At 39.0% G+C, this 27,045-nt stretch overlaps 1 protein-coding gene across 3 annotated transcripts in view; it reads right to left on the reverse strand.

Annotated features, from left to right (window-relative positions):
- SPART (spartin) overlaps positions 1-27,045 on the reverse strand; it is a 49,735-nt gene that overhangs the window by 16,395 nt on the left and 6,295 nt on the right. Inside the window, exons 2-4 of one of the 3 annotated variants that reach the window (XM_016151063.2) lie at positions 11,320-11,382; positions 8,991-9,802; positions 5,351-5,548 (exon numbers count right to left, since the gene is read on the reverse strand). In XM_016151063.2, the coding sequence (XP_016006549.1) occupies positions 5,351-5,548; positions 8,991-9,800 (1,008 nt within the window). In that variant the 5' untranslated portion in view covers positions 9,801-9,802; positions 11,320-11,382. Of the gene's footprint in view, positions 1-5,350; positions 5,549-8,990; positions 9,803-11,304; positions 11,383-27,045 lie in introns of all 3 variants that reach the window. The other 2 variants (XM_016151064.2, XM_016151062.2) reach the window with 2 other exon arrangements.

Below are 27,045 nucleotides of genomic sequence, written 5' to 3' on the forward strand. Positions count from 1 at the left end.
AGATATTTCACGATGGACCTAGAGGGTAGCGTGCTGAATGGAATAAGTCAGACAGAGGAAGAAAAATGCCATATAGTTACATGTATATGTGGAATCTTAAGAACAAAACAAACAAACAAACAAATAAAAAAATGCAGAAACTCGTAGATACACAACATTTTGAGGTTACTAGATGGGAGCAGGGTTGACGGGGTGGAAGGGGAGTGAGGGGGAGGTCAATGAAAAAGGAGGAAGGGATTAAGAAGTACAAATTGGTAGTTACAAAACAGTCATGGAGATAGAAAGTACAGCAAAAGGAATACAGCTAATAATATTGTCATAACTATGTACAGTGTCAGAGGGGTACTAGATTTTATCAGGATGATCACTTTGCAAGTGATATAGATGTATAATCACTATGTTGCATACCTGAAACTAATATATTGTATGCCAACTATAACTAAAAAATAAAAAGATATATTAAAAAAAAAACAAGGTATAAAAATCTTATAGTAGTTATCAGTATAAGTTACCATTAAATCAGATACAGCTACATTTAAATTATACAACAAATACTAAGTGCTAGGAACATATATGACACTAAATAATTTTAAAGGCAATTAATAAAACTCATGTCCAGTTATACTCTGCATTGCTGCAAAGCTGATTGCTGATTTTTTTTGCACTTAAAACTAAAGGTAGTCCGCTCAAATACACTTTTCTGAATGAAAATAGTACAATTAATCCATTATCTTGAGTAAAAATAACTTCTAACCCAAGCCAGATGGTTCATCTTCTTCAATAAAGACTACTTAAGAGTGAAAAAGACAAATCAAAATTATAGCTAGTAACTAACTTTCATTTACAGTTGGAGTTCTGGTACAAAAAAGCAAACTAAAAATAACATATAACCAAAAAATAAAACTCTTAATAGAGAAGTAAAATATAACCTAAAAGTTGGTTTAATTTCTTTCCTAAAGCCCAGTAATATAGGTTCAATGAAATGTAGGAGTGGAGGGCGAAACAGGTCCATAATAGATCTGGAGTACTTAAGAATGTCACTTCATTCTGCTAGTAAACAGCAAACGTAAGACTTAAACTCATATCCATCTAACTATGTTCCTGCCTTTGTAAATCTCCCTCCATGAGAACACAGGCTACACATATTTCTGTATGGGGATCATGAGTTTTGTTAACATACATTAAATGTTTAGTGTTGACTATACTAAAGTATAAGTTGATTGCCAGGTCATTCACATATAAAGTTTGTTCATATAACTTAAGGCCAAGATGACTCTCTGACCTTTTACTTTGCTGATGATCTGTTCCCATAACCTTTGACCTTTTAAATATAGGTATGAATTGAAAGTACATTCAACTTCCTGAGAAAACAAGAACAAATTTTTCAAGACTGAAATCAAAGGAAACTACAGTTGACCCTTGAACAACACAGGTTGGAACTGGCAAGTCTACCTGTATGTAGATTTTCTTGCATAAATACTGTAAATGTATTTCTGGTCAAGATGGCAGGGTAGGTAAACTCTGTGTTTGCCTCCTGCCATGATCACATCAAAATTACAAATAAATTATTGAATCAACACCCTTGAGAACTACCTGAAGACTAGCTGAACAGAATTCTTGTAACTAAAGCTATAAGTAAGAAGCCACATCAAGACTGGTAGCTCCCACACCCACGTGTGGAGGTTAAGAATTAGGAGGGCTATCTCAGCGGTGGATATCCCCCCTAAGAAGTGAGAGTTACCCAGCCTAGAGTGCCAGTGCCAGGAAGAGGATTATCCAAAACGACTGGCTGTGAAAATCAGCGGGAATTATGTCCAAATAAGACGAAAGGCTGCTGTAGACACAGAGATCTTCTTAAAGGACCTGAACAGAGACCACTCGCAAATACACACTCATCCTAAATTCCAGGGAAGGGAGAGCAGCTCAAAAAGCACTAGGGACATATAAGAAGCAACTGAATTTTCCGGCTCCAGGGTAAAGGCTGGAAGGGCAGCTCTCTCAGGGCTATGGTATTGGTTCCTTAGTTGAGCCTTCCCCCTACCCACCCTGCAGGTGCAAGTGAGCACCATATCTGAGTCTCCATTAACCTAGACAACACTCTTCTAGCCTCCACCCTAGTGATTCTCTGAGACTTTGCCTCACCCAACTTGTACATTACCTGAACCTCTTTTAGCAGCTGTTTTTCCCAAATGACCCGCACTGCAGATTTTTCTAAAGTCTCTTAAGCATCCTCAAACCTCAGATAAGCAGCAGTTGGCCTCAGCATGCCCTGTACCTCTTGCTAAGTGGCCCACAGCCTAGTATTGGTGGCAGCCAGTCTCAGTTAACAGTACAGCCTCCGAGACCAGCACAGGCAGCGGCTGACCCTGGCTTGTGCCTGAATCCCTCCCAAGCCCCAGAACCAACACACAAGTACCAGTAAGAGATGTCTCCAAAACAGCTTCAGACCACACCAGAGCACCACCCAGTCAGTGTCACAAACAATACACCCAAGGGGTGGACTCAGCAGGTACCAGATCCCATTTAAATCGAATTGTTTCATAAGGTCAGCCCCCAGGCAACAGCTTGTTTGCTGTAGCCATGGCTGGTTTTTATAGCCAGTCAGTCTGAGGGTCAATCTCACCTAATAATGTGCTAACAGCAATCAAGGCTCAGCAATGACAGAAGAGTACATGCAACTCACACATGGACACACCTGGAGCATTCAGCTCAGGTGAACAGGGAGACTGAGCCACCTACTACATCTGGCCACTCTGCCAAGACTGGTAGATGTAGCCGATCTACTTAACGCATAGAAACAAACACAGAAATACAGTCAAAATGAGGAGACCAATAACATGTCCCAAATGACAGAACATGACAAAACTCCAGAAAAAATACTAAACAAAATGAAGACAAGCAATCTATTAGATTCAGAGTTCAAAACACTGGTTATAAGGATGCTTGATGAATTTTGGAGAAGAGTAGATGAACTCAGTGAGAACTTCTTCAACAAAGAGCTAGAAAACATACAAATGGATATAGAAAAAAAAAAAAAGAACCAGTCAGAAAGGAAGAATACAATAACTAAAATGAAGAATACATTAGAGGCAATCGACTATAGATTAAATGAAGCAGAGGATCAAATTAGCAATTTAGAAGACAATGTAGAGGAAAATATCAAATCAGAACAGCAAAAATGAAAAAAGTTTTTTAAAAATAAAATTATTTTAAAGGGCCTCTAGGACAACATCCAGCATCCCAACATTTGTATCACAGAGGCATCAAAGGAGAAAAGAGGGAACAAGAGATTGAAAATCTATTTGAAGAAATGACAGAAAACTTCCCTAAGATGGTGAAGGAAATAGACATACAAGTCCAAGAAGTACAGACAATCTCAAACAAGATGAACCAAAAGAGGCTCAGACCAAGACACATCATAATTAAAATGCCAAACATTAAAGACAAAGAGAGAATCCTAAAAGCAGTAATAGAAAAGAAGCTAGTTACTTGCAAAGGAGCTCCCATAAGACTGTCATCTGATTTCTCAACAAAAACTTTGCATGCCAGAAAGGACTGGAACAAAATATTCAAAGTGATGAAAACCAAGATTATTATACCCCACAAGGCTGTCATTTAGATAGCTTTCCAGACAGGAAAAAGCTAAAGGAGTTCACCACACCAAAACAATATTACAAGAAATGTTAGAGGGGCTCCTTTAAGAAGAAAGGGAAGAAAACAAAAAGTACTAAGACAATATCACAAAGAAAAAATTCTCATTGGACAAAGAAAAATACTTAATAAAAGCAGTGGATCAACCAACATTGAAGCTACTACAAAGGTTAAAAGGCAAAAATAGGAAGATCATGTGTAATTACAACAGTAAATTAAGGAATGCAGACAAACACACACACAATAGTAGTAAAAACTAATGACAAAAACATAAATGTAGAGGAGATGAGTAAAAATAGTAGTGATTTTAGAATATGTCTGAACTCAAGTGACCATCAACTTAAAATAGACTGTTATAAACATAGCTTGGTATAGATGAAGCACATGGTAATCACAAACCAAAGATCTACAAGAGATATACAAGAAATAATAATAATAAAAAAAAGAAATCCAAACACACTACAGAAAACCATCAACATACAAGAGAAGAAAGCAAGAGAATAAAAAACAGATAACTACAAAAACAAACAGAAAAAATAAAATGGTAATAACTACATACCTAGCAATAATTACTTTAAATGTAGATGGGTTAAATGCTCCAATCAAAAGACAAATGAATAAAGAGGTGGTGCATATATACAATGGAATATTATTTGGCCATAAAAAAGAATGAAATCTTACCATTTTTGACAACATGGATGAACTTAGAGTATTATGTTAAGTCAGAGAAATAAGTCAGAGAAAGACAAATACCATATTATTTCACTTATATGTGGAATCTAAAAAGCAAAATAAATAAAACAAAAAATTTGTGGGAAAAAAGAAGTGTTTTCTTCTGGCATCTAGAAAGGATTTCAGAGTTGTAGAGGGCAATTATTCAGCCAGTGGGTTTGGAGGAGGGAGGCAGGGTGCCATCACTATAGGTCTACCCATTCTTCATGTCTGGCAGCCTCTGTGACCCTGAGCCCGGGTCGATGTCCTCTGAATTCTCATTACCCAGGCATAAGCATAACTTTGCCTTGAACTTAGAACACTGTTTTGGAATTGCTATTTCATGCACATGCACCTCTGGCTAGATTGCAGGCATCCTGAGAAGTAAGCAGGACCCCAGCTGACTGAGCTCTGCATTCTGGGCACCTGGCACAGGGTCCACAACATGGCAGACAACTAATACATGTTTAACAAATGAATGAATAATTGATATGGACTCTAAAATCTTGATTCATCTCTGCAAGATAGCAGGATGCAAAACTCAAGTGCTTGGCTTTATGCCTCCTCGTGATCTGAGATACAGGCCAGGCCAAGTGGTCTGTCGGATCACCTAAGCATCATGTACTGTCTTCAGACAGCCTCTCAGCCAACCTCACACAGAAAGGACCTAATGGCAACTTCTGACCATGAGTTCTTGCACCATCATTTAGCACTGAGTCATCTTCAGGTCTTTTCTCAAATATCACCTTCTCCTCCTATTTACAGTTGCACCTGCTTCACCCACACCGGGACTCCTGTTTTTTGTTACCCACTCTCTTCTATAGTTCTTATCTCCATCTAATGTATTATATACTAATTTGCTTGTGTGCTCAAAGATACAAGTTTGGAATATGCTGTAAATAGTGATTAAGATTGTGGGCTCCAAAGTCAAATTGCCTAGGTTTATGTTAAAGTAGATTTTCATCCTGAAGACGATCACACAAGTTACCTGAAGCCGAAGGTCAGACATTTGTCTCAACAGATCCTCGAAGAGTTCTCTATCATCTTCTGGTAATTCAGAAGACAAGACGACTCCCACAAAGCATCCTGATGCTTGCAACATTGTATCAGGAAACATGTAGGCTCCCACAGTACATTTAAGAACTGGAGATCTATCAGGAACTAGAGGATATAACCAGCCACACACCTGAAAGAATTATTTAAAAAAAAAAAATCAATGAATGAACTAAGTTATCAGCAAGGTTTTACAATTGTTCTATCAGAAAACGAACATGTTAAACTTTAAAAGGTATTTTACAAGGCTTCATAGGACCACTGGCATCAATGAGGCCCCCATAAAAATTAGCCATTTAATAGTCTGGTCTTCCTACAAACCACTCATAAGAACTGTGCTAAAAATGTTATTGCTCCACTATTTATAAAGTCTTAAAACTGGTGACCTTAAATAGCCCACTGTCAACCAATAATGAGTCCAGTTTTAAATAAATAATGGTCAGAGTAAACTAAAGTTTTCTTTATCATCAAATTAAACATCTCTTTGTAGAAATTTTTTTAAAAAACTGTTTTCAAGTACTTTACATGTACTGATTTAATCCTCACAAAAATGCCATTAGGTTGGTTAGTGCTGTCATTTTATATACAAGACAACTGAGGCACAGAGAAGTTAATTACACTGCACAGAGGCAACAACTAAAATGTGGAGCTATGATTTAAATACATGCGATCTGGTAATACAGAAGCTGAGCAATTATTTTAATTAGAAACTCAGCATTCACAATGTTAAATATGTAGAATTTACTAAACCCAAGAGAACTTGGCAGGACAGAGGCTAGAATAAAACACTGAGTTATGTTTGTGGATTCACTATCATTGCAAAGTTAAACAGAAATGACACAAAGCTGCCCTGGTATATGTCACCTGGGGAGGTCAGATTCTCAGTACACCAAGATTTGAGACTTAGGCTCATTTTCTGGAGATCTAAATCCAGCAGAGACCAAGTTTAAATAAAAACAGCCAAATGTATTCATTTCCATTCATTCGGCTACATTCTTTACGTGGCCAGAATTGTGCTCCTCATTCAGGACGTTGCTCTTCCTAATATTAAGACTCTTGTGAGAACAATCTATTATCAAAATATTGTTTGGTAAACATAAGTCAAAGAGCACAAAAGAGTTCATGTCAATGACGGAAAATTCTAGTATATGACGATCATCTCTGACCAACAGACTGTAATGTGCAGGGATCAGGGCATCCAGGTCTGACTCTTTCCTGGAAAGTACTTAATAAACATTTCTAAATTTTTTCTTTTGTGGGTTCTCTATATTTTTTAGTTGTCTCAAAAGCCACTCTCCATCTCTTACAAAAGTCAAACTTCGAAAGTTACAATAAAACATTACTGTGAAAAACTGTGTTTGGAAAACCTGTTTTTCTAAAGTATGATGTAACCATCTGTGGTATGTGAAATGACTTCAAGTAATAACACAAACTATTTAAATTTGAGTAGTTATGTATTCTAACTTGTATTAGAAAAAAATACATCCTTCCCTCAATTTCAATAACTATGAAATTAACAAATGGCACATCTAAATAAAAATATGAAAATAACAGCAGAAGTATGGATTTAACAAAAAAAAAATTATTAAGTTCATACTTAAATGACTTAAGTCTGGCAAAGTGATTCTCTAAGATTAACTACATTCTGTCACCATGATTGAACTGGAATACCACCAAATCTCAAATAAAACTTCACAGGCCTTTCTCAGGATAGATTATTACTGACTGGTAAGCTCACCTAGCATAGGCTGATTCCTTTCAGTTTCACTTTCAGAGGACAATCTCATGTTCAAGTCCTGTACAAACTGACTACAAATTTATTAAGTTTAAAAAGTATATTAAAATTAAAACCAAGAGAAAAATAGTTTTTAGAAGCCCTAGAATTATAAGTCTGCCTACTTAAAAGCAAATTAATTTCTCATTTCCTAAATAGGCCAACAATGATTTTTGCAGCTTAAAAAATTTTATCTAACTTCTGATACTTAGTTGGTATGGTGGTTGTTTTTTAGAACATAAAGTGTTTATTTAGTAAACAAACACATGGTAACCCCCTTTTAGGACACTGTGACAAATATCTGAATACATGTAAAATGAGAGCCCCTTAGAGAGACAAATTATTTTGGGTTTAACTTTACTTTCCATTTAGCACCACAAAAGCAGAAATAGTAAAAACAAAATTAAAAGCACTAAGACTGGACAAATTTTACTAGAAAATAGTTCATTTTAATGGTTGAGCTCATGTAACCAGATACACTGTTTCTGATGCTTATTTCCCACACCTCCAATAGTCCAGTCTCAAGTTTTTAAAAATTTATTGTTATAATGCAGCACATTACCAGATCAGCAAAAACTATTAGCTCTTATCAGCCTTCTCGCAATCGCAGTCAATAAGCCTTTTTTTAACCTCAAGGATTCTTTCCTAAAATAAGGATTCACAATAGTCTCATTGTCCAGTAATTAAGTCTTCTTTTCAACAATGCTCCCAAATATCTGCTTCATATATCCCTAGTAAGTCTCCAATGATTTTAAAACAACTTTCAAGTTGATTCCATGTAAAAGCTACAAAAGAATTGAAAATATAGTACAACAAAAGAGAAAACGAGTCTAGATAACCAGTGTTGTAACTAAAACACATTCAGACTCTGGGCCAAGGCACCTGCCTTGCTCGAACAGTCATTTCCCTTCCACGTAAACTCCTTTGTTATATCCACTGTACACTGAGTCTTCATTTCTAAGAGCCCATCTTCCCCATACCAATGTCTCATCTTTTAAACAGACTGTTTTCAGACCACCACCTTTACAATACCTCAGTAATTTCACAATAACCTTTATTTAGCATGTCTTTGCTCAGGGACCAAGGGCATCCTGGTAAGTTGATGTGATTGGGATGTTAGAATTTCATCCTAAATTATCATCAGAGTCTCTTCTTCCAGACCAGGGTTTCCCAACCTTGGCATGATTGACATTTGAGGTTTAATTTTTTTCATTAATGGAAGCTCTCCTATTGAGATGTCTACCAGTAACCCTGGCCTATACCGACTATGCCAGCAGCAGTAGTATACTCCTCCCTCCCAGTTATGACAAGAAAAACTCTCCAGACACTGCCAAAAGATCCCAGGGAAGGGGGCAGGGAGGAAGATTGACCCTGGTTGAGATCCACTGTTCTAGACACTGGGCTGGGTTTAGCCCAGCTCAGACCCTCAGCTGGCGCTTGATATCATTTGTGAAAATTTACAGTAATTTGTTACATAAATACATCCACACATTACCTAAATCCCTTTTGAAATTAAAGTTATTAGGTTCCTCTTCATATAAAGAATCAAAAATGTAAGAACACTCTGATCCCTGTCATCACAAATTTAATACTAAAACAAAACTACATATTTAAAAAAAAAGGGTATCAAACACAAACACAGACATTCAAGGTTTATAAATTTCTGAAATATTTAGAAGAAATGAGAACTCATAATGATCTTTTTGTATTTACTGTCTTAGAAACATTATAAATATTAACAAACAAAAGTGGTGCCTTTTACACATATTTCAAATTATATTTACATTTTTCTTCAACTTACCTGAAGAAACCCAGGAGGACGATTTAGGACTGTATCCAGAGAACTATCCAAGAATCTCACGATTCTAAGGTACCCAGGATATGAAGGTGCACTAACCTCCCCTGCAGGATTTACAAAATAAATCTGTACTCCGTTTGGTATCAAAATCAACTCATCTGCATCTAGCCCTAAGCTCTCAAGGGGAGTTGGCTGAAAATGATTTCTGTAAAAGTCTTCTCCAACTGATGAAAACTCCCCAGATTCCGTTCCATAGGATACAGTGTAGTGACCCTCAGCAGCTTGAGGAGTGTAAGCAGGAGGCGCTTCTGCTGGATGACCCTGAGATGGTATGGACAAAGAACTAGGTGCAGGAACTGACCCTGTACTTGAAGTTGAGGTGCTGCCATTTACTTCAGTGTGCTGAGTAGGTGAACCAAAGGACTGAGGCTCTGGTGACTTTTCAGACATGTCTTTAGGTGGAAATTCTGGATATAACTTGGGCACCTCCTGAAGATCATTCCGCAGAGAAGTGGCAAGACCCTTCTCTAGAATTTCCAACCTGGTACGCACATTCTGTAGTGTTTCTTTCATTTTCTGTTGCATCTGTCTAGCAGATTCCCACCCAGGACCTGTGTATTCAGGGTCTGTTGATGAAACGCTGATTCCTCTGAGCAGATGTCCTATTCCTTGCTTATAGTAGTTCTTTGCTTCTTCCTTCTGCCCTAACTCATCTGTATTCAGTCCTTTATTAACAAACAAAAAGGCCTTCTTGTATGCTTCCTTGATGATCTTAATTTCGGCAGGTTCCCCATTTTGTGACTCTTGCTCCATTTCTGCAAAACAGGAATTATTATCTTTAATTATATTACTTATTCATTTACTTATTTATTATCAATTTCTCCTACCTAAATATATTTCAAGAGGACAGGAACCTTGCTTGCCTTGTTCACTATTGTATTGTCTACGGATACTATTAGATCTGACATGGAGAAAGTACTCAGAATGTACTTGTTGAATGGATCTATAAACAATGCTCTTGGTCCTAAATATCTTTGTAATTTAAAATTGAAAAAAATTGGGCAGAATACAGCTACTGAATAATGATCTTGTTTCAGTTTTTTATGAAATTAGTTTCTTATCACACATCTTTAAGGTTGAAACCGAGAGTGTCATTCTAAAATTCATTATAATATAAATTCAGATTATACAGAGCTAATTAAAAATGAATCTGAAAAACGCATTGGAGACAACGAGAATGAGAAAAAAATATCTAGATGAAGCTTTAAAGTTACCTGACTTCCAGTTAAAAGTGGCAAGTTACTCACATGCAGTTGGCCCTGTTCTCTCCCAAAACTCCATTAAAATAACTCTAACAAGATTATCAAAAAGGCATAATTATTATTTTTAATGAGAAAACAGCATGAACAGGTACTTCACAAAAAATATATATTTAAATGGCATGAAAAAGGTATTCAATATACTATTCCCTCAGAGAAGTGAAACAAAAATCCACAGCAGTATGACTGTACACTTACCAGATGGCTAAAATTGAAAAGACTAACAAATGTTAGAAAAGACAACAACTAGAACTCATGTTTTGCTGATGTAAGTAGAAAACTGACAATTTCTACTAAAGCTAAACATTCTCTCACTCTATGACCCAACAATTCCTCTTGTCAGCACATAACCAAGGGAAATGAATGAATGTACACACCAAAAACATGTACGGTGCTATTCATAGCAACTTTATTCACAAAACCCCAAAACTTGAAAAAATCCAAATGCCTACCCACAGAAGGGATATATAGTGGTATATTTATAGGATGCAATAATACACAGGAATTAAAAGGAACAAAAACAAAACAAAAATGGTGCCTGCAACACTGATGAATCTCATCAATTCTTGGAGCAAAAGAAACCAAATATAAGATTTCATACTGAGACCACATACTATATGAATGATTCTATACAAGTAAAGATGAAGAGCAGGCAAAACTAGTGTTTGATGATAGAAATAAAAATAGTGGATACAGACTTAGAAGGGACATGAGAAGACCGTATAGCATCTGGAAATGTATCTTAATCTGAATGGTGATCAGACTTTTCAAAAGCATTAGGCTATAAATATAAGATTAGTGCACTATATGCACTTTATGTTATCTCTTAATAAAATGGATAAAATAAACTCATAACTCAGAAGGACAAAGAGGGAGAATAAGAGTCAACAGTGCTCTTTGATTCTGAAAAAGGACACAGACAAATGGTAACACAAAACTTCAGAGAAAGCTGAAATACAAGCTGTCAGTGAGGAAATTAGAGAAGCGGCTCCATTTACAGCATATCACAGAACCTCCAAAAGGCACAGGAATTGATGGAATCCAATGTTCCTCTGGAAGAGGGAGTAGAGGTAGCACTAGGAAAAAAAAAAAAAAAGGACTGATTAAAAGCTAATTTACAAACTAAGACCCTCAGATCTCTCCTATACCAAGCACCCAGGGCACCATTTTTCTCCAGCTCTGAAAGAAGACTGCATGATTTAATTCTAAAGAATTAAAAACGTCTCTGGACAAGAGACTTATCAGGTATGACTAACAGTAAATACCAAAAGCAGAAGGATAAAATGAAAAATTACATACGGAATACTGAGACTCCTAGCCTTCTTTCCCCAGCTTGATTCTTAAGTGTTCTGATAGCTACATACAGCTCCAGAAAAAAAAAAAAATCTGGAAGGGTCTTCTTCTCTGTGGCATCTGATCATCACCAAGAGGAAAATCCTAAAAATACTGACACTCTCTTTTTCCCCAAGGAAAACTCTACAGGTAACTAACTCCTGAGAGAAGCCACAGTTGATATGTTCTACATACCCCATAGATATTCCAATTAGCTTCCTAGTGCTACAATCTTATATATAAGCAGACAGCCAAGGATCACAAAACATATGAGAAAAACATCTAGTATTAAAGAAAAGAATGAGCAATGCAATTTGGTTGATATAAGCAATATGCAGGGAGATGCGGGGAGAAGACAACTTCAAAAAAACCTATATCTATGCCAACATAAAGAAAATACTGCATCCATGAAATAAAAACAGGATACACATACACAAATACATTCAAATAACTAAAGGAGCTTTTATAAATTATATATAAAATAGCTGGAAAGAAACTCTAAAGAGGTGAAAACATAAGGTTATAAATTATAGAAAATGCCCACAAAGCAGAGTAAAAGGACAAAGATGAAAAGTAGGAAAGAACAGATTGGAAAAAAGAATTAGAGAGGACCCAGTCCAGAAGGGCCACCTGATTAACAAAACTTCTGGGAATATAGAACAGATTGTTTAAAAAGAGTTGAAATAATTTGAAGACTTTCCCAGATCTGGAAAACATGAATTCCCAGATTTAAAAAGACCAATGGTCCAAGGCTAAGAAAAGACCCATACCTATATACAGGGAGTGGACCATAAAATTTGAAAACACTATGCTCAAAGGGGTCAACTTAAAAAAAAAAAAAGAGAAATATAATTGCTAAGGAACTTCCCCAAAACAACAGAAGTTAAAAGAAAATAGTACAATTAATCCATAATTCTGAGTGAAAATAACTTCCAAACACAGCCAAGTCATTGATCAGATACATCTTCTGTTGCCTGCATTCTATGTTTGGTAAAAGGAATACCATGGCTGGTGATGGGTGTTCCCAAGACGACAATGATGCAACCCAGTTCACACAGGAGTAGACGGCAGAAGTATAAAGAAAATTTCTTCAAGAAACTAAAATTGGTAGGTTACCTAATGTTTGTAGAAGAGAAACCGTGGGAGGACTCACAGTTTAATCTGTGATAAGAACCTGGAAAACTACGGAAATGAGGACAACTATTCACTCCAGAGAAAATAACGTGCTGGGCTATAAAGAAAAGGTAATCAAAATGCACTGCATGTTTCAGTTTTGATTAGCGTCATAGTAATGCAAATAATGAATCTCAATACAGGCGAAAGTATGATACGACCACATTGAGAAGATGAGAAGATGGACAGATAGAAAGTTTGTGCCATGTGGTACAAAGGATGAGACTAAAACTTCACCTTTTCTACTAGAAAGTTACCGGATAATGCCTAAAATTGAAAAATAAAAGGTAGAAATATAAGCATCCTGTTTAGAAATTTAGACAGAAACATCAAAAGAACTGAGTAAGAAAAGTGATACAAGCTGCCTTTGAGAGGAAGGGGTAAGGTTGGGATGATGGTTTCCACCGCAAGTCTTATAAAAAAACATTTTTTTTTTTTTTTTAGGCAAGGCAACCCTTGGTTGACTTCACAGATTGCAATCCCTTATTTTTGATTTTCCATTTTTTACATCTCCCATCCAAGTACTAACCAGGCCCGACCCTGCTTAGCTTCCTACAGCACCTGGTCTTCCTAGATGGTCTCCCATCGAAGTACTAAACAGGTCTGACCCTGCATGGCTTCCAGGATCAGACAGGATCGAGCTTGTTCAGTGTGGCATGGCCACAGACTAAAAAATTTAATTCTTAATACTATGTGCAGGATAAAAAAAAATTAATTACCAATTTAAATCAGTAAACAGAAGGGTTAGACATAATTTTCTAAAAAAAAATTATAATGTGAACCACATACATAATTTAAAATTTTCTAACAGACACATTAAAGAAGTAAAAACAGGAGACTTTGGGGTCAGGATGGCAAAATAGGTTAACATTGTGCTCACCTCCTTCCACATCATCAAAATTACAACTACAGAACAGCCATCATTGAGAACAACCTGAAATCTAGTTGAATGTAAGTCCTATAACTAAGAATAAAAAGAAGCAGCCACATCAAGACTGGTAGGAGGAGTGGAGAGGAGGAACGGGCTGGTCCCACACCCGCTCATGATGGTTAAAAGTTGAGAGGGGTATCTCAGCTATGGAGGTGGTGCCTGAAGAGCAAGGGTCCCAGCCCCGCACTGAGCTCCTTAGCCCAGGGTTCCAGTGCCAGCAAGAGGATCCCCATAACTTCTGGCTGTGAAAACAAGCAAGGATTGTAGCTGAGAGGATTGTGGCTGAATGAAATGGAGGGCTGCTGGAGACCCAGGTGTTCTTGTTAAAGGGCTCGTGCAGGAATTTAATAACTGATGGACAGAGCTGCTTTGGGCTCCAGAGCTTGGGCAGCAGTTTGAAAGATATGGGGAGGAATTGAATTGTCTGGCTTCAGGGAAAGGGCTGGAAGGGCACCTTTCTCATAAACAGAAACTCTGGCAGAAGCCATTTTTTTTCTGTGTGGAGCCCTTCCTCAACCCAGACGCAGGCCCAGGTGGGCTGAGTCAACAAAGGGTTGAGTCAACAATTTAGAAGGTGAGGTAGCAGAAAACACCCAGTCAGTACAGCAACAAGAAAAGAGAATCCAAACAGACCAGTGGCCTCTGGGTAACATCAAGCATACCAACATTCTCATCACAGAGGTACCAGAAGCAGAAAGAGAATATAAAATCTATTTGAAGAAATCATGATAAAAATCTTCCCTATAAGCCCAGGAAGCATAAAGTCCCAAACAATATGAACACAGAGGCTCACACCAGGACACATAATTAAAATGCCAAACATTAAAAACATAGAGAATCTTAGAAGCAGCAAGAGAAAATGCAATTAGGTACCTACAAAGGACCTCCCAAAAGACTGTCAGCTGATTTCTCAACAAAAATTGCAGGCCAGAAGAAACTAGGAAGAAATATTCAAAGTGATAAAAAGCAAGGACCTACCTACAACCAAGATTACTGTAGCCAGCAAGGCTATCATTTAGAATCGAAGGACAGAAAAAGAACTTCCCAGACAAGAAAAAGCTAAAAGAGTTTATCACCACCAAACCAGTATTACGGGAAATGTTAAATGGACTTCAAACAGAAGAAAAAAGAAGATAAAAAAATTAATAAAATGGCAATAACTACATACCTATCAATAATAACTTTAAATAGATTAAATGTTACAATCATAAGACAAAGAGTGGCTGAATGGAAGAAAACAAGTCCCATACATATGCCTCCTAGAAGAGGCTCACTTCATACTTGAAAGACATAGATGGACTAAAAGTATACAAGATGGAAAAAAGATATTTCATGAAAATAGAAATGAAAAAAAAAAAAGCTTAGTAGCAATATCGTATTAGACAAAACAAAGTTTAAATCAAAGGCTATAACAAGGGACAAACAAGGACCCAGCAATTCCACTTCTGGGTATTTACCCAAAGAAACCCAAACACTACTTTGAAAGAACATGTGAATCCATATGTTCATTGCAGCAGTGTTTACTATACACAAGGAATGGAGGCAACCTGGGTGTCCATTGATGGAGGATGAGGTGGTGCACGTATACAACAGAATATTACTCAGCCATTAAAAAAAAAAAAAAAAAAAAAGAATGAAATCCTGCTATCTTCAACAACATGGATGGTCCAAGAGGGTATTGTGCTGAGTAAAGTCAAGCAGAGAAAAACAGATGCCATATAATTGGGAATCTAAAGAACATACATATGGACTCTAAGGAGCAAAATAAATGAACAAACAAAACAGAAGCAAACTCAAAGAGAACATTTTGATGGTTGCCAGACCAGAATGGGGTTGGGGAGATGAATGAAAGAGGGGAAAGGGTTAATAAGTACAAACTGGTAGCTACAAAATAATTACGGGATGTGAAGTACAGTATAAGGAACACAGTCAATAATATTGTAATAACTGTGTCTGGTGTTAGATGGGCACTAGACTCATCACAGTGATCGCTTTGTAAGTTACATAAATATCTCATCACTATGCTGTACACTTGAAAATAATATAAAATTGTATGCCAACTATAATTGAAAAAAAACAAAGAAACTTCATACCCTTAGGGGAACTTGCTCAGCAAACAAGGGGACACACTCTGTGTAAGGGGAATTACTGTATGAAAATATCCATATAATAAAATAGTTGTTCTGAAACCTTAAAAAAAAAAAATTGAAGAGCTTTGTTAAAAATATATAGCCTGAGGCCCCAGATTCACATTTTTGACTCGAAATGTGTGTTTAGAAGGGCCCAGGGGACTCCACTGGACGCGCCGCCCTCTTCCACTTCATTCTCTGGAACACCATGAAGTAAAGATCCGCTGCCCAATTTGTTAAACACCAGAGCCTTGTATGAAGCCTGTCCTGCTGTCCATGTTTAATAAGTTGTTAGATGAACAAATGACTACCATCCCTTACATGCCAGGCACTGCGGTGCAGTCTCAGAATGTGAGTTGATAAGCCAACAGACAGGTAAGCCAGAGTACAGAGTATCTGACATCTAGTAGAGACTCTGTGAATGGTACATCGATAGATTATCTCCGCATCAGGCAAAACTGAAAATATAATTTGAAAGTGCCTCAACAGAGGTGGACATGAGTTGTTATTGAATCACACAGGAAAGATGCTGACCCTGTTTTTCCTTCTCCAAGATCACCTTCCCACATTTGCCCATAGCCAGAATTGCTACTTAGCCCTTCTCTTTGCCAACATCCTCACCTCCACACACCAGTTCAATAGTACTTGGATAGCCACTTGAGGCAAAGGAAACCCACCCCCAGGCTTCCAGAAACCTACAGATTTTAACCTTTTTCCATTTAAGAAAAAAGAGCAGCTTGCTGCCAGCATTAACATCAGACATAAGAATGCTAAATTTTCTAGGATTTGACATTTTCAGCAATTGAGAATTACTGTATCTTGTAAAGGGAAATGCCACTACTAAAAACAAGATGCTATAAATAGAATGATGTCATTTGTTTCCAAAGACTATGGATATACTAGAACAATATGAAAATAACAATGAAAGTGAGATAGTTCATGGCAAGCTGTGGGGGGTAAGGTTAGGACTATAATCCACAAGTTATCTCGGAGTAAACAGCACAGCCACAAGCACCACTGCAAGCATTCTTGGGGCACGCAGGACTCGGGTGAACAAAAGAGGTGAGAGGATCATCAACTCCCTCAGGACCTGAGAACTGAACACCCAGAGAATGGGTCTGTACAGAAAGAGAGGGAGAGAAGGGAGAAGGAGGAAGGGAGGGAGAGGGTGAGAGGGAGGGAGAGAGAGGAATGGGGGAGAGAGAGATGGAGAGGGAGAGAGGGGGGACGGAGGGAGGGAGAGAATACAAATGAGATTCCAGGTTGGAGGGACACCGTGATAAGAGTACGAGGCGCTTGGGGGGATGGGAGCCATGTTGAGAAATATCCTATAACTTAAGGAATTAGGTCTCTATCCTTCATGTACTAGAAAGCCATCTGAGAATATTAATTTTTTGTTTTGACTAAATTACTGTGAATGAGGTGAAAATGGATGAGAGGTCAACATATTAGAGCAAGAAGGTCAGTAATAAGGTTCCCACAATTACCGAAGCCAGGACCGATGGTGTGTACTAGAGCACTGGCATTGGGGGTTGGGACAAGAAGGGATGGATGGAAGATAATGCATCTAGGAGGTAGAACTGGCACAGTCCATGGCAGTATTTTAAAAATTTCCCCAAAATATTCCCAAGTTTAGTCCTCTGTCAGTTTCACACATGCCAGCTGATGCATGTATCATTATCTTACCACGGCTTTCCTGAGAGGGTACAAAATAAACAGGTAGCTCTGTGCCACAGAGATTAGGAAGGAGGAACAGACAGCGATCCTGACAGCTGCTGATGCCTGGCTTTCTGCTCATTCTTCACCTCTGGTATGGACCCATGGGCTGGCCCAGAAAATATAAGTAGTATAACGAGGCGGCTGAGTGCAACCCTCTGTGCTGCTCCTCGACAGCCACACAGCTCTGGCTTTGACATTTTTGTTCACTTGGTTTCAGCTCAGGTTAGTCTGCTTGCCTGCTTTGAAAGGATTCTCAAGACTCAGTCTGGCTCTCAGTGGCTGCGCAACCTGCATTCCTGCTCATGGGCCTTGTCAGAGCTCCTGCTGGTCCTTACCTCTTTGGGAGATGACATGAGTGTGCCTGAGACGAAGGCGGTAATGCACTGAGGTCACACCTGGTTGGGAGTGAGGGATGGGTCATCTCATACCCTGTCCTAACCACTGGCTTGATGTCAATCTTGGTCCTCTGTACCCTAAATATTCAGGCCACAGTCTCACCTGGTCCCCATCCTGATGCAATATGGATTCCACTGAACTCTTCCCTCTGGCTTCCCAGGCCCTGCTTGTCTGAGAGGTTTTACCCGCCACACAAAAGGAGCTGGCGTATCTTACCCTAGGCTGCGTGGCTCTCCACCTCTTCTCACGGCCTGCTTACTAGAGATGAGATCTGTCACATTTTTGGAACTCAACGAATTCTGATTTATGTCGATTTAATTCAACAAGCATTCACAGAGGAACCACTGTGTGCCAGTCACTGTAACAGGCACTGAAGATAATACGCACAACAGTTCTAAGCATCCAGAAGGTCATCAACTAAATGAGTGCCTATAAATACAACAAACGAATTACGAAAACATAAAATGACATACCTGCTAGATAGAATGCAAACACCACGCAAGGGCAGCATCAGAGGAAAAGGATATGATTATTCTGATTGGCAAAGATGTAAGAAGAAGGGACTAAGGTTTTGCTTGTTGTTTTTCATCAGCTCTGCTAAGGCATAATTTACAAGCAATCAAATTTAAGTATAAAGTTCAGTAAGTTTTGATAAATTTGTACACACCTATGAAACAAAAGCCACAATCAAAACATACTATTCTATCACCCCAAAAGTTCTCCTTTGTTCTTTTTAATCAAGTCTCACTCTTGCTCCCAAGATACCACTGATCTGCTTTGTAGCAATACAGATTCATCTTTCCTAGAGTGTGTATGAATGGAATCATATGGTATGTACTTTTGTCTGGCGTCTGTTCAGTAGGCCTGAAGTTCTTTCATATTCATGTGACAGCACTTTATTTCTTATTGTGAATATTCTCACTGAATGCATATGTTGCACCTGGTTTATTCATTCACATGTTGATGGACATCTGGGCTATTTCCAATTGTGATCTATAGGCTATTATAGGCTTTTATGACTATTTGTGTACTTATGGGTATGTACTTTGTGGATTATGTTTTTTCATTTCTCTTGTATAAATACCCAGGAGTAGAATTGTTGGGTCATGTGGTCACTTTCTGATTAACTTGGTAAAAAAAACTGCTAAAGTATTTTTCAAAGCACCTGTAATCATTTTATATTCTCACGAGCAACGTGTGAGCTCCACTGGTCCACATATCTCGAAACTCTTGCTATTAGGAGTCTTATTTGCATTTCTGACATGTAAGCAGATGTCTAGTCATATTTCATTGTGGTTTTAATCTGAATTTCCTTATGATTAATGAGGTTTAACAGCTACTCATGTGTTTACTGCCCAAATATCTTTTTTGGATGAGATGGCTGTTCAAATATTTTATTATTGAATTGCAAGGTTTTTCCCCCACATATTCTGGATATAAGTGCTTTAAAATACTTAACTAGTCTATAGCCATGTCACTCTGAACAAGCCTGATCCTGTCTGATCTTGAAAGCTAAGCAGGGTCGGGCCTGGTTAGTACTTGGATAGAAGAGCAGGTGCTGTAGGCGTAAAATTAAAATATAAGAGATTGTAAACTGACAAGGTCTTTGCAATCTGTGAAGTCAACCAAGGATTGCCTCGTCTAAAAAAATATATATATTATATTGATAATTTTTTTCTCCCATTATGTGGCTTGTTTTTGCTATTTTCTTAAGGTGTCTTTTAAACAGCAGAGTTTACATTTTAATGTGGTGCATTTTTTTCAATTTTTCTTTAATGAACATTTCTTATTGTCTCAGTTAAAAATCTTTGTGAATTTCAAAGTCACAACGGTTCATTTCTTAAATTTTCTCTAGTATTATAATTTTATTACTTTAGATTCTGTTGAATGATTTTGTCTATATCATATAGCAGTTGAAGGTTATCTATTTTCATATCGATATCGTTTTTCCAGCCTTTCTTGAAAAGTCTATTCATTCTATTCATTCTCTACTGAATTCCTTTTACCTCTTTGCTGAACATCAAGTAGCCACATATGAGTGGTTTTATTTGTGAACTCCCCTTTTCGTTTCCCTGGGCTATATATCTATTCTAACTCTAATACTGTTTTGATTACAGGAGCTCTGTAGAAAGTATTGAATTTAAGCTGTTTAATTTGTAGTAGTCCAATTTATCCTGCCTAAAATAAGCTCCTTTTAATTTTCAATATATATTTTAGAATTCACTTGTCAATGTCTACACATGAGATTTTCATTGGGTTTGTACTGAATCAATAGATTAACTTGTTGAGAACTGACGTCTTAACAGTATCGAATCTCTAATGTATCAGCATATTTATTAGCTTGCAAAGGCTCCATAACAAAACACCACGGGCTCAGTGGCTATAACAACAAAAACTCATTTTCTCAGAGTCTGGAGGCCCACGATCAAGGTGAGGGCAGGTTTTGTTTCTCCCAAGGCCTCTCTCTCCTTGGCTTGTATATAGTCATCTTCTCACTTTGTCCCCACATGATCTTTTCTCTGTGCACACTCATCTCTGGTCTCAATTTGGATTAGGGCCCACCCCAAGAGCCTCATTTTAACTTAACACCCTTTTCCAAGTCCCCATCTCCAGATACAGTGACACTGAGGTAGCAGGTGCTAGGGCCTCAACATACGAATTTTGGAAGGACACAGTTCACCTTATAACCATACACGATCCATTTATTTACATTTGTTTTTCTTAGCAATATTTTGCAGTTTTCAGTGCATGGATCTTGCAGATCTGTTTGGCTGAATTTGTCCCTATTTGTATTTTAATGCCATTGTACATATTTTTAAACTTCAACTTCTAGTTGTTCATTGTTAGCATACAGAAATCCAGTGTTTTTATATTGTCCTATCCTATGACATCGCTCAATTCTTTTAACTTCTAGAAGCTTTCCTAAGATTTCTTAGAATTTTCTATGTAATCATCCTGGCTACAAGCAAAGATGTTTTAAATTTGTCCTTTCCAATCTACACGCATTTTATTTTTCATTCTTATTGAACTAGGTATGTATTAAGTTTTAGGGAGAGATGGAGACAGAGGCATAGAGATGGAGATACAGACACTGATTATCTTACCCTCAGGGAACTTTCATTCTAGTAGAAAGAACAGAACATACACACAAATAAACATAATAAATTCAAATATAAGCAATTATATAAAGTAAAAGAAACCAAGGAAATATACAGTAAAATATCTGGCCAAGATAGCCGTGGGTGGGGATGTGGGATACTACCCTAAAAAGGCTGCAGCAGTGAGCAGGAGCTGCCTGGGGACAATCAGGGGTGGGGAAGAATGACAGAAGCATTCCAGGGAAGACGACTAGCAAGTACCAGGCCCAGAGTCAGGAATGAGCAAACAGAACCCTAAGATGTTCACAAAGCAAACAGAATAAAACCAAGAACTGTTAGGGTAGCAAAGAAAGAAGGATGGTTGTGAGCCCTCGTTCCATCCTCCATCAGCATGCAGCAAGCCAACCAAAGTGCATCCTTATAAAACCTGGGTGTGTGGGGAGATGGGTAGAGGCCTCCTGTAGTGCCCGAAACACCACTAGAATGTATGTGACAGATAAAAGACGAAAGGCAAAGGTGCACAGAGAGTTCACGAATGGAAAGCGAATGGCCGTTGGGAGCTGGTAAGGAAGACAAAATAGAATGAATGAATTTTAAGAACAAAAACACGATTGAAAAAAATAAGGCACAAGTATGTTATCCAAAAGTGTTGAATTATAATACCTCCAAGATATTTCGTTCATTTCATTCCATGTGCTACTAATGGAAAAAGATAGAAGGCATAGTTTGAAGGGTGTAATGGTTTAGTTTAAAAGGTTTCAGCTATGTCTGGATTAGAGCTTTAAAGAATCTCTTCAAGAACACTGATCAGATACGATATACTCAATATACTCAATAAATACAATTCTCATATGATTTGAAGTAGTTTATTTTAAAGTGAAATAAAACTTGACAGAAATCTGTTCTAAAAACTGTATAGAATACTGACATATTGTATTAATTAGAGAAAAACGAGCAACATATCTTTTAAAATGTGAAACTTAAGTTGTGCAAAGAATTAACTGGATTGAATTAATGATGAAAATTCTTAGGCTTTGCATATCATTATTTCTCTAGTACCAAGACAATTTCATGTATATGAAGTAGCCACTTTTTTAAGTATATTCACTTTTAGCAAAGTTCCATTAAAAACAAACAAAAACACCTTCAGGTAGCTAAAATAAATATATACTTGAAAGTATTTTCTGATGCAACTACTTGGCTAACTCACAGTAAACAGAAGATGGGTTTTAAAAATAATTACTTCTAAATACTTTTAAAATGACCATTTTACACATCAAGTTAATTTATTTTACACTAAAGCAGTGATTCTCAAAGGGCAGCACCATTTCTTGGCTGAAACATATCAAATCATAAGAACTTTTCAGAATACAACACTATCCACCAACCTACGCCCTCCCCCACCCCAAATCTTGGAGGAACATTCTAACATACATCCTTTATTTAACGCATTCTACAGATTTTAATTTCTAACAAAGTAAATATCAATCTTTAATATCCCACATAAACAAAAAGCTCTTTGGGGTCCTTTATTTATTTTTATTTTTTTTCAGAGTAAAGGAGTCTTGAGACCAAAACTGAGAAAACCACTGTGGTTTATCCCTGCGCATGACTGGTGTCTTGCTCTAGGAAACAAGCATAGTTAGCACTGTCAGTGTAAGTATTAGTCAGCATAACTAGTATCGTTAGTTAGCATAGTTAGTAAGCATAGGTAGCACTGTAAGTATTCTTGGCGTAGTCAGCATGTCACAATGTCACAGGACTTGCAGCCATCTCAGCTGACCAGAGGCCCCGTATTGGCCATTACAAGCTCCTGACCCCCACTGGCCAGCGCGGCTTCGCCAGGTGAGGCTGGGCCGGCACATTCTGACCGAGACAGAGGTGGCTATCTAAGTCATCAATCAGCAGGGCTCCTCCGGCCTCCAGAGACGTCCGCCACAGGAAGTCAACTACATGAAGACCCATCATCTGAATGCAGTAAAGTTAGTCGAGGTGACTGACACCAAAAACACATTACTCCTACTTATTTGGAGCACCTTGGTGGAGGGGACATGTCAGACTACCTCCATGACCATGGCCACATGACCAAGAATGAGACATGAGGAATATTCCAGCAATTCGCATCTGCTGTGCAGTAGGGGGCATCATCCACAGAATCTGAAGCCACACAACGTGCACTTCAATGCAAAAAAGTTCAAAACTGCAGACTCTGGACTCAGCACTCAAGGTTCAGTGGGAGTAAGCTGAGTATGTTCTGTGACAGCCCCACTTGGGACAGACAGCCCCACTTATGCCACCCCAAAGCTCTTCTGGGCCAAAAATCCAATGGTCCTGCAGTAGACATATGGAATATGTGAGTGCTGCTATGTAAGATGGTCACAGGACCCTACCTTTCAAGAGAAAGAACTTCAGGGAGCTGTGGCAGTGGACACTAAGTGGGCAGTACCTTATGCCATTTTTTCTCTTTCGAACTGGAAGAGTTTCTAAATAAATAGATAACCCTTAACCCCAGGGACAGAGGAAGTTTAAAGGACATCATGCAGGACCCGTGACTAAACATGGCCAGGAAAAGGAACTCAGGCTTTACACTGAGCTGCCCAGTGATGACATGGAACCCTGAGTGACAGAGCAGATGATGAGCCTACAGTTTCAGTGGAACCAGATCCAGGATGCATTAAAAAGGAAAAATACAACTATGTGATGCCCATGTACCTCATCCTGGGAACAAAAAACCAAAAATAGAGTGCTGTACCATCACGGTTAGGATGCTGCAGTTCCCGTGACCCAAAAGGCCACTGCCCCTCCCTACTCAGGAGGTTCAGCCAGAGAGCTCCAGGGCCTGTGAGGCCAAGCAGGAGCCTGAGGACCGGGAGTCAGGGCAGCAGACCAAATAGCCTGCAGGTCACCCAACCAGCCTGAAGTCGAGAACTCCACTCCCCCACCCAGGCCAGAGTCAAGGACCGCCACCCCTAACCTAGCCCCGCCCCCAGTATGTCCCTGAGGACTCCCCCTCCACCCACTTTAGCTGCAGCAGCAGCAGCAGCAGCAGCAGCAGGGGCGGCGGCGGCGGCGGAAACCCAGAAGGAACAAGCCAGAATCCATGAGAAGCGACTTGGACTTTTTGAGAAAGCTCTGCCTTAGGCCGTCCAAGAAGGGTCAAGGCAAACAGAACAGGGTGAATTCCATTTAAATTGTGGACGGCCAAGGCAGGGCTACAACCAGACTCTGGGAGGTCAAGCCAGGCTTCCTACGTTTTGAATGTTGAACTCAAGATAATGAGATCAAGGAAGCCTAGCCTAGGTGGTACAGATTGACCAGAAGTTGGATGCACACTGCAGGTGGCAGCCATGCAAGTATGCACTATATGTGCAAGGCCCCTTAGGTGGGAGAACTTGGTCCAGCAGCCGACGATGGAGGTGTGCACACTGCCGTGGCGTTCTCTGCACAGGATTTGCATCATGAAGGTGACTGGCATCACCTGGCCTTCAGAAGCATCGTACACAAAACACCTAGAGAGCTTGGAAGACGGCTACAGCCCCTTGGGGGACAAGAGGAGAAGCCACCTTCGCTGCAGATCCACCACTCAGCCCCACCTGGGTGAAACTTCAGAGACTGGACTGTTTTTCCTCGGCCCTTCTCCTCGCCCCTGCTCTTCTTTTCTTCCATGTTTGTGGGAGGTGGCAGGTTCTTATTAAAGTACCTGGTTCTTCAAAATCTTGAAATAAACTTGATGCTGCAGAAAGATGTACCAAGTACTCTTGTTTTGGATCGTCCCTGCTGTGCATCCTCCAGTTTAGAAGCAGGTAGCGATGTCGTACTTGGACTTCATCAGAACAGCTCTGCACCTTTGCATGTTGTGCTCTCTTTGATCTTCTGCTCCCCTGGCTTTGAACCCTCGGCTACTCTGTCCCTTTCTCCTTTATGGCAAGATGGTGTTGGTTGTTCACACAGCACACTGCCTTCTTCCTGGGGATGCTCATTTGGAAGGAATCACATTGGTTCAAGCCAGTTACGGCAACCCCTCCTCCACCCCACTTCCCCCGTAACGATTGGTCAAGGCAAGGACTCGTGACCCAGTTTTGGCCAATGAGGAAGTCTACGGGGCTTCTGTCACAGATTTACCTTCCTGGGTGCTCCATAATGTCACCAGGAACCATCTCGCCTGACCTCTTGGCTTTGCTTACTTCCCTCTGTGCTGGTGTCATTCTAATATATATGGTCTTCCCTTTTATGAAAGCAAGATGGCCACCAACAGCCCCAAGATGATGTCACATCCCCTCAGAATTCCAACGGAAATAGAGCTTCTCTTCCTCCAGGATTCTAACACTGTCTAGCGCACATCTTTAAAGTGACATTAGCTGCCAACAGCTCGTATCTCACTTTTTTTTTTTTCCTGCATCCCATTCTTATTAGAGGTCAGAGCATTTTTGGGTCACGACTGTTGGTTAGAAGGGATCATTTCTCTCAAGTGTGTTGGAGCATGCGCAGGAATAAAACCAATCTGTTTATCACTCTATTCAACAAAATGCTGTCAAGCACTAGATTCTATCATCAGCTCAGCTGAATCAAAGAACAGAGTTTAATATTTGGCTGGCATACGCATAAGAGCTGCCATCAAAATGACCTTAAACTCAGTGTCATTCAAAACCTTTACAAAGTTGGAGAGAGGGAAGCAACGTTAATGGGCCTGCCTGAAGAACAAGTGGACCCATTCTGGTCTGCAAGAGGGCTGTCAATGAACAAAAATCTATTTGGGCTGAGTTGACGGGGTGAGTGAAAGTGGGTCCATTCTGTACTAAGGTATGGCGTGAGGAGTGCACACCACCCCAATGCAGCAGGGGGCGCTCTTCAACCAGGTATTACTTGCCCCCACAAGTAATAAAAATCCAGTTACGCGTGTCCCACTTCACAATTGCTAAACATCTGGATTTTTATGTGAACTTGCCTGATTTTTATGTTAGAACTTAATTTTTAAAAATAGACACCATGGGAACTAATTCTGTGGCATAAACACACTATGCCTCTGGGTCTGATGATGCCCTTAAGTTGCCAGTTTGCGACCTCTGCTCTAGGTACCCAGAAATCTGCTGAAATGTAGAGCCAGACACGTGGGGCCGTTTGTTGGACACCATCACATACTGCCTTCTTTCAAATATCCTACAGACTACTTTTTCTGATCACTGGTCTTTTGGGGTGTTTCATTTTTCATGCAGTGAGAACTGAAGGATATTACTAAAAGTAGCCCTGTGAAACTCACCCCAGTGTTCAGTTTAAGGACATTATTACAGACATTGCTGGTTATATGTGCCATGTGCTCTATAAGAACAACTGAGAAATGTCTGCCTAAGTTTTATCATCAGGGAAAAAAACTGTGCTCTAAGGGTCAAAGAGTTGGTTTTTATTTCTTATAGACTCTGAGACTTATCACAGATCATATTTGCACCTTTGTGCTGGATGCTAGAGAACTCGAATGAATCTGTGCAAACACTTCTGGAACCATCCTTCTTTTCTTCACTTTCCTCTAACACAAATTCACATTCTTACTCATTTCTGTTCAATTATCTTGTTACACAGACCAAGTTCAAATTTTAAATGTTTACAGTCTCACTTCTTCTAAGGAGCAAGTTGGTTTTTTTACATTAAGTGAGGCAAAGAATGGAGGGATTCATATATGACCTCGTTCTGAATGGAAGACCTGTGATTGGATAGAGTCAAACTCAAAATTATCATATAGGAAGAGGAAGGGGCAAGAAGAGAGGAGAATAGGAGACAGAGAGCAAGAGAGGTACCACTAAAGACTCAAGATTTATCCATCACCTACTGGAGGTCATCTTGGTTTGCTTCCAAATTTTGTCAATTATGACATAAAGCTGCTATCAACATGTGAGTGCAGGTTTTGTGTGGACCTAAGTTTTCACCTCCTCTGAGTAAACTGCAAGGAGCACAACTGCTGATCATATG

This window comes from Rousettus aegyptiacus, unplaced genomic scaffold (assembly GCF_014176215.1).
Source record: "Rousettus aegyptiacus isolate mRouAeg1 unplaced genomic scaffold, mRouAeg1.p scaffold_m13_p_11, whole genome shotgun sequence".
NCBI lineage: Eukaryota > Metazoa > Chordata > Mammalia > Chiroptera > Pteropodidae > Rousettus > Rousettus aegyptiacus.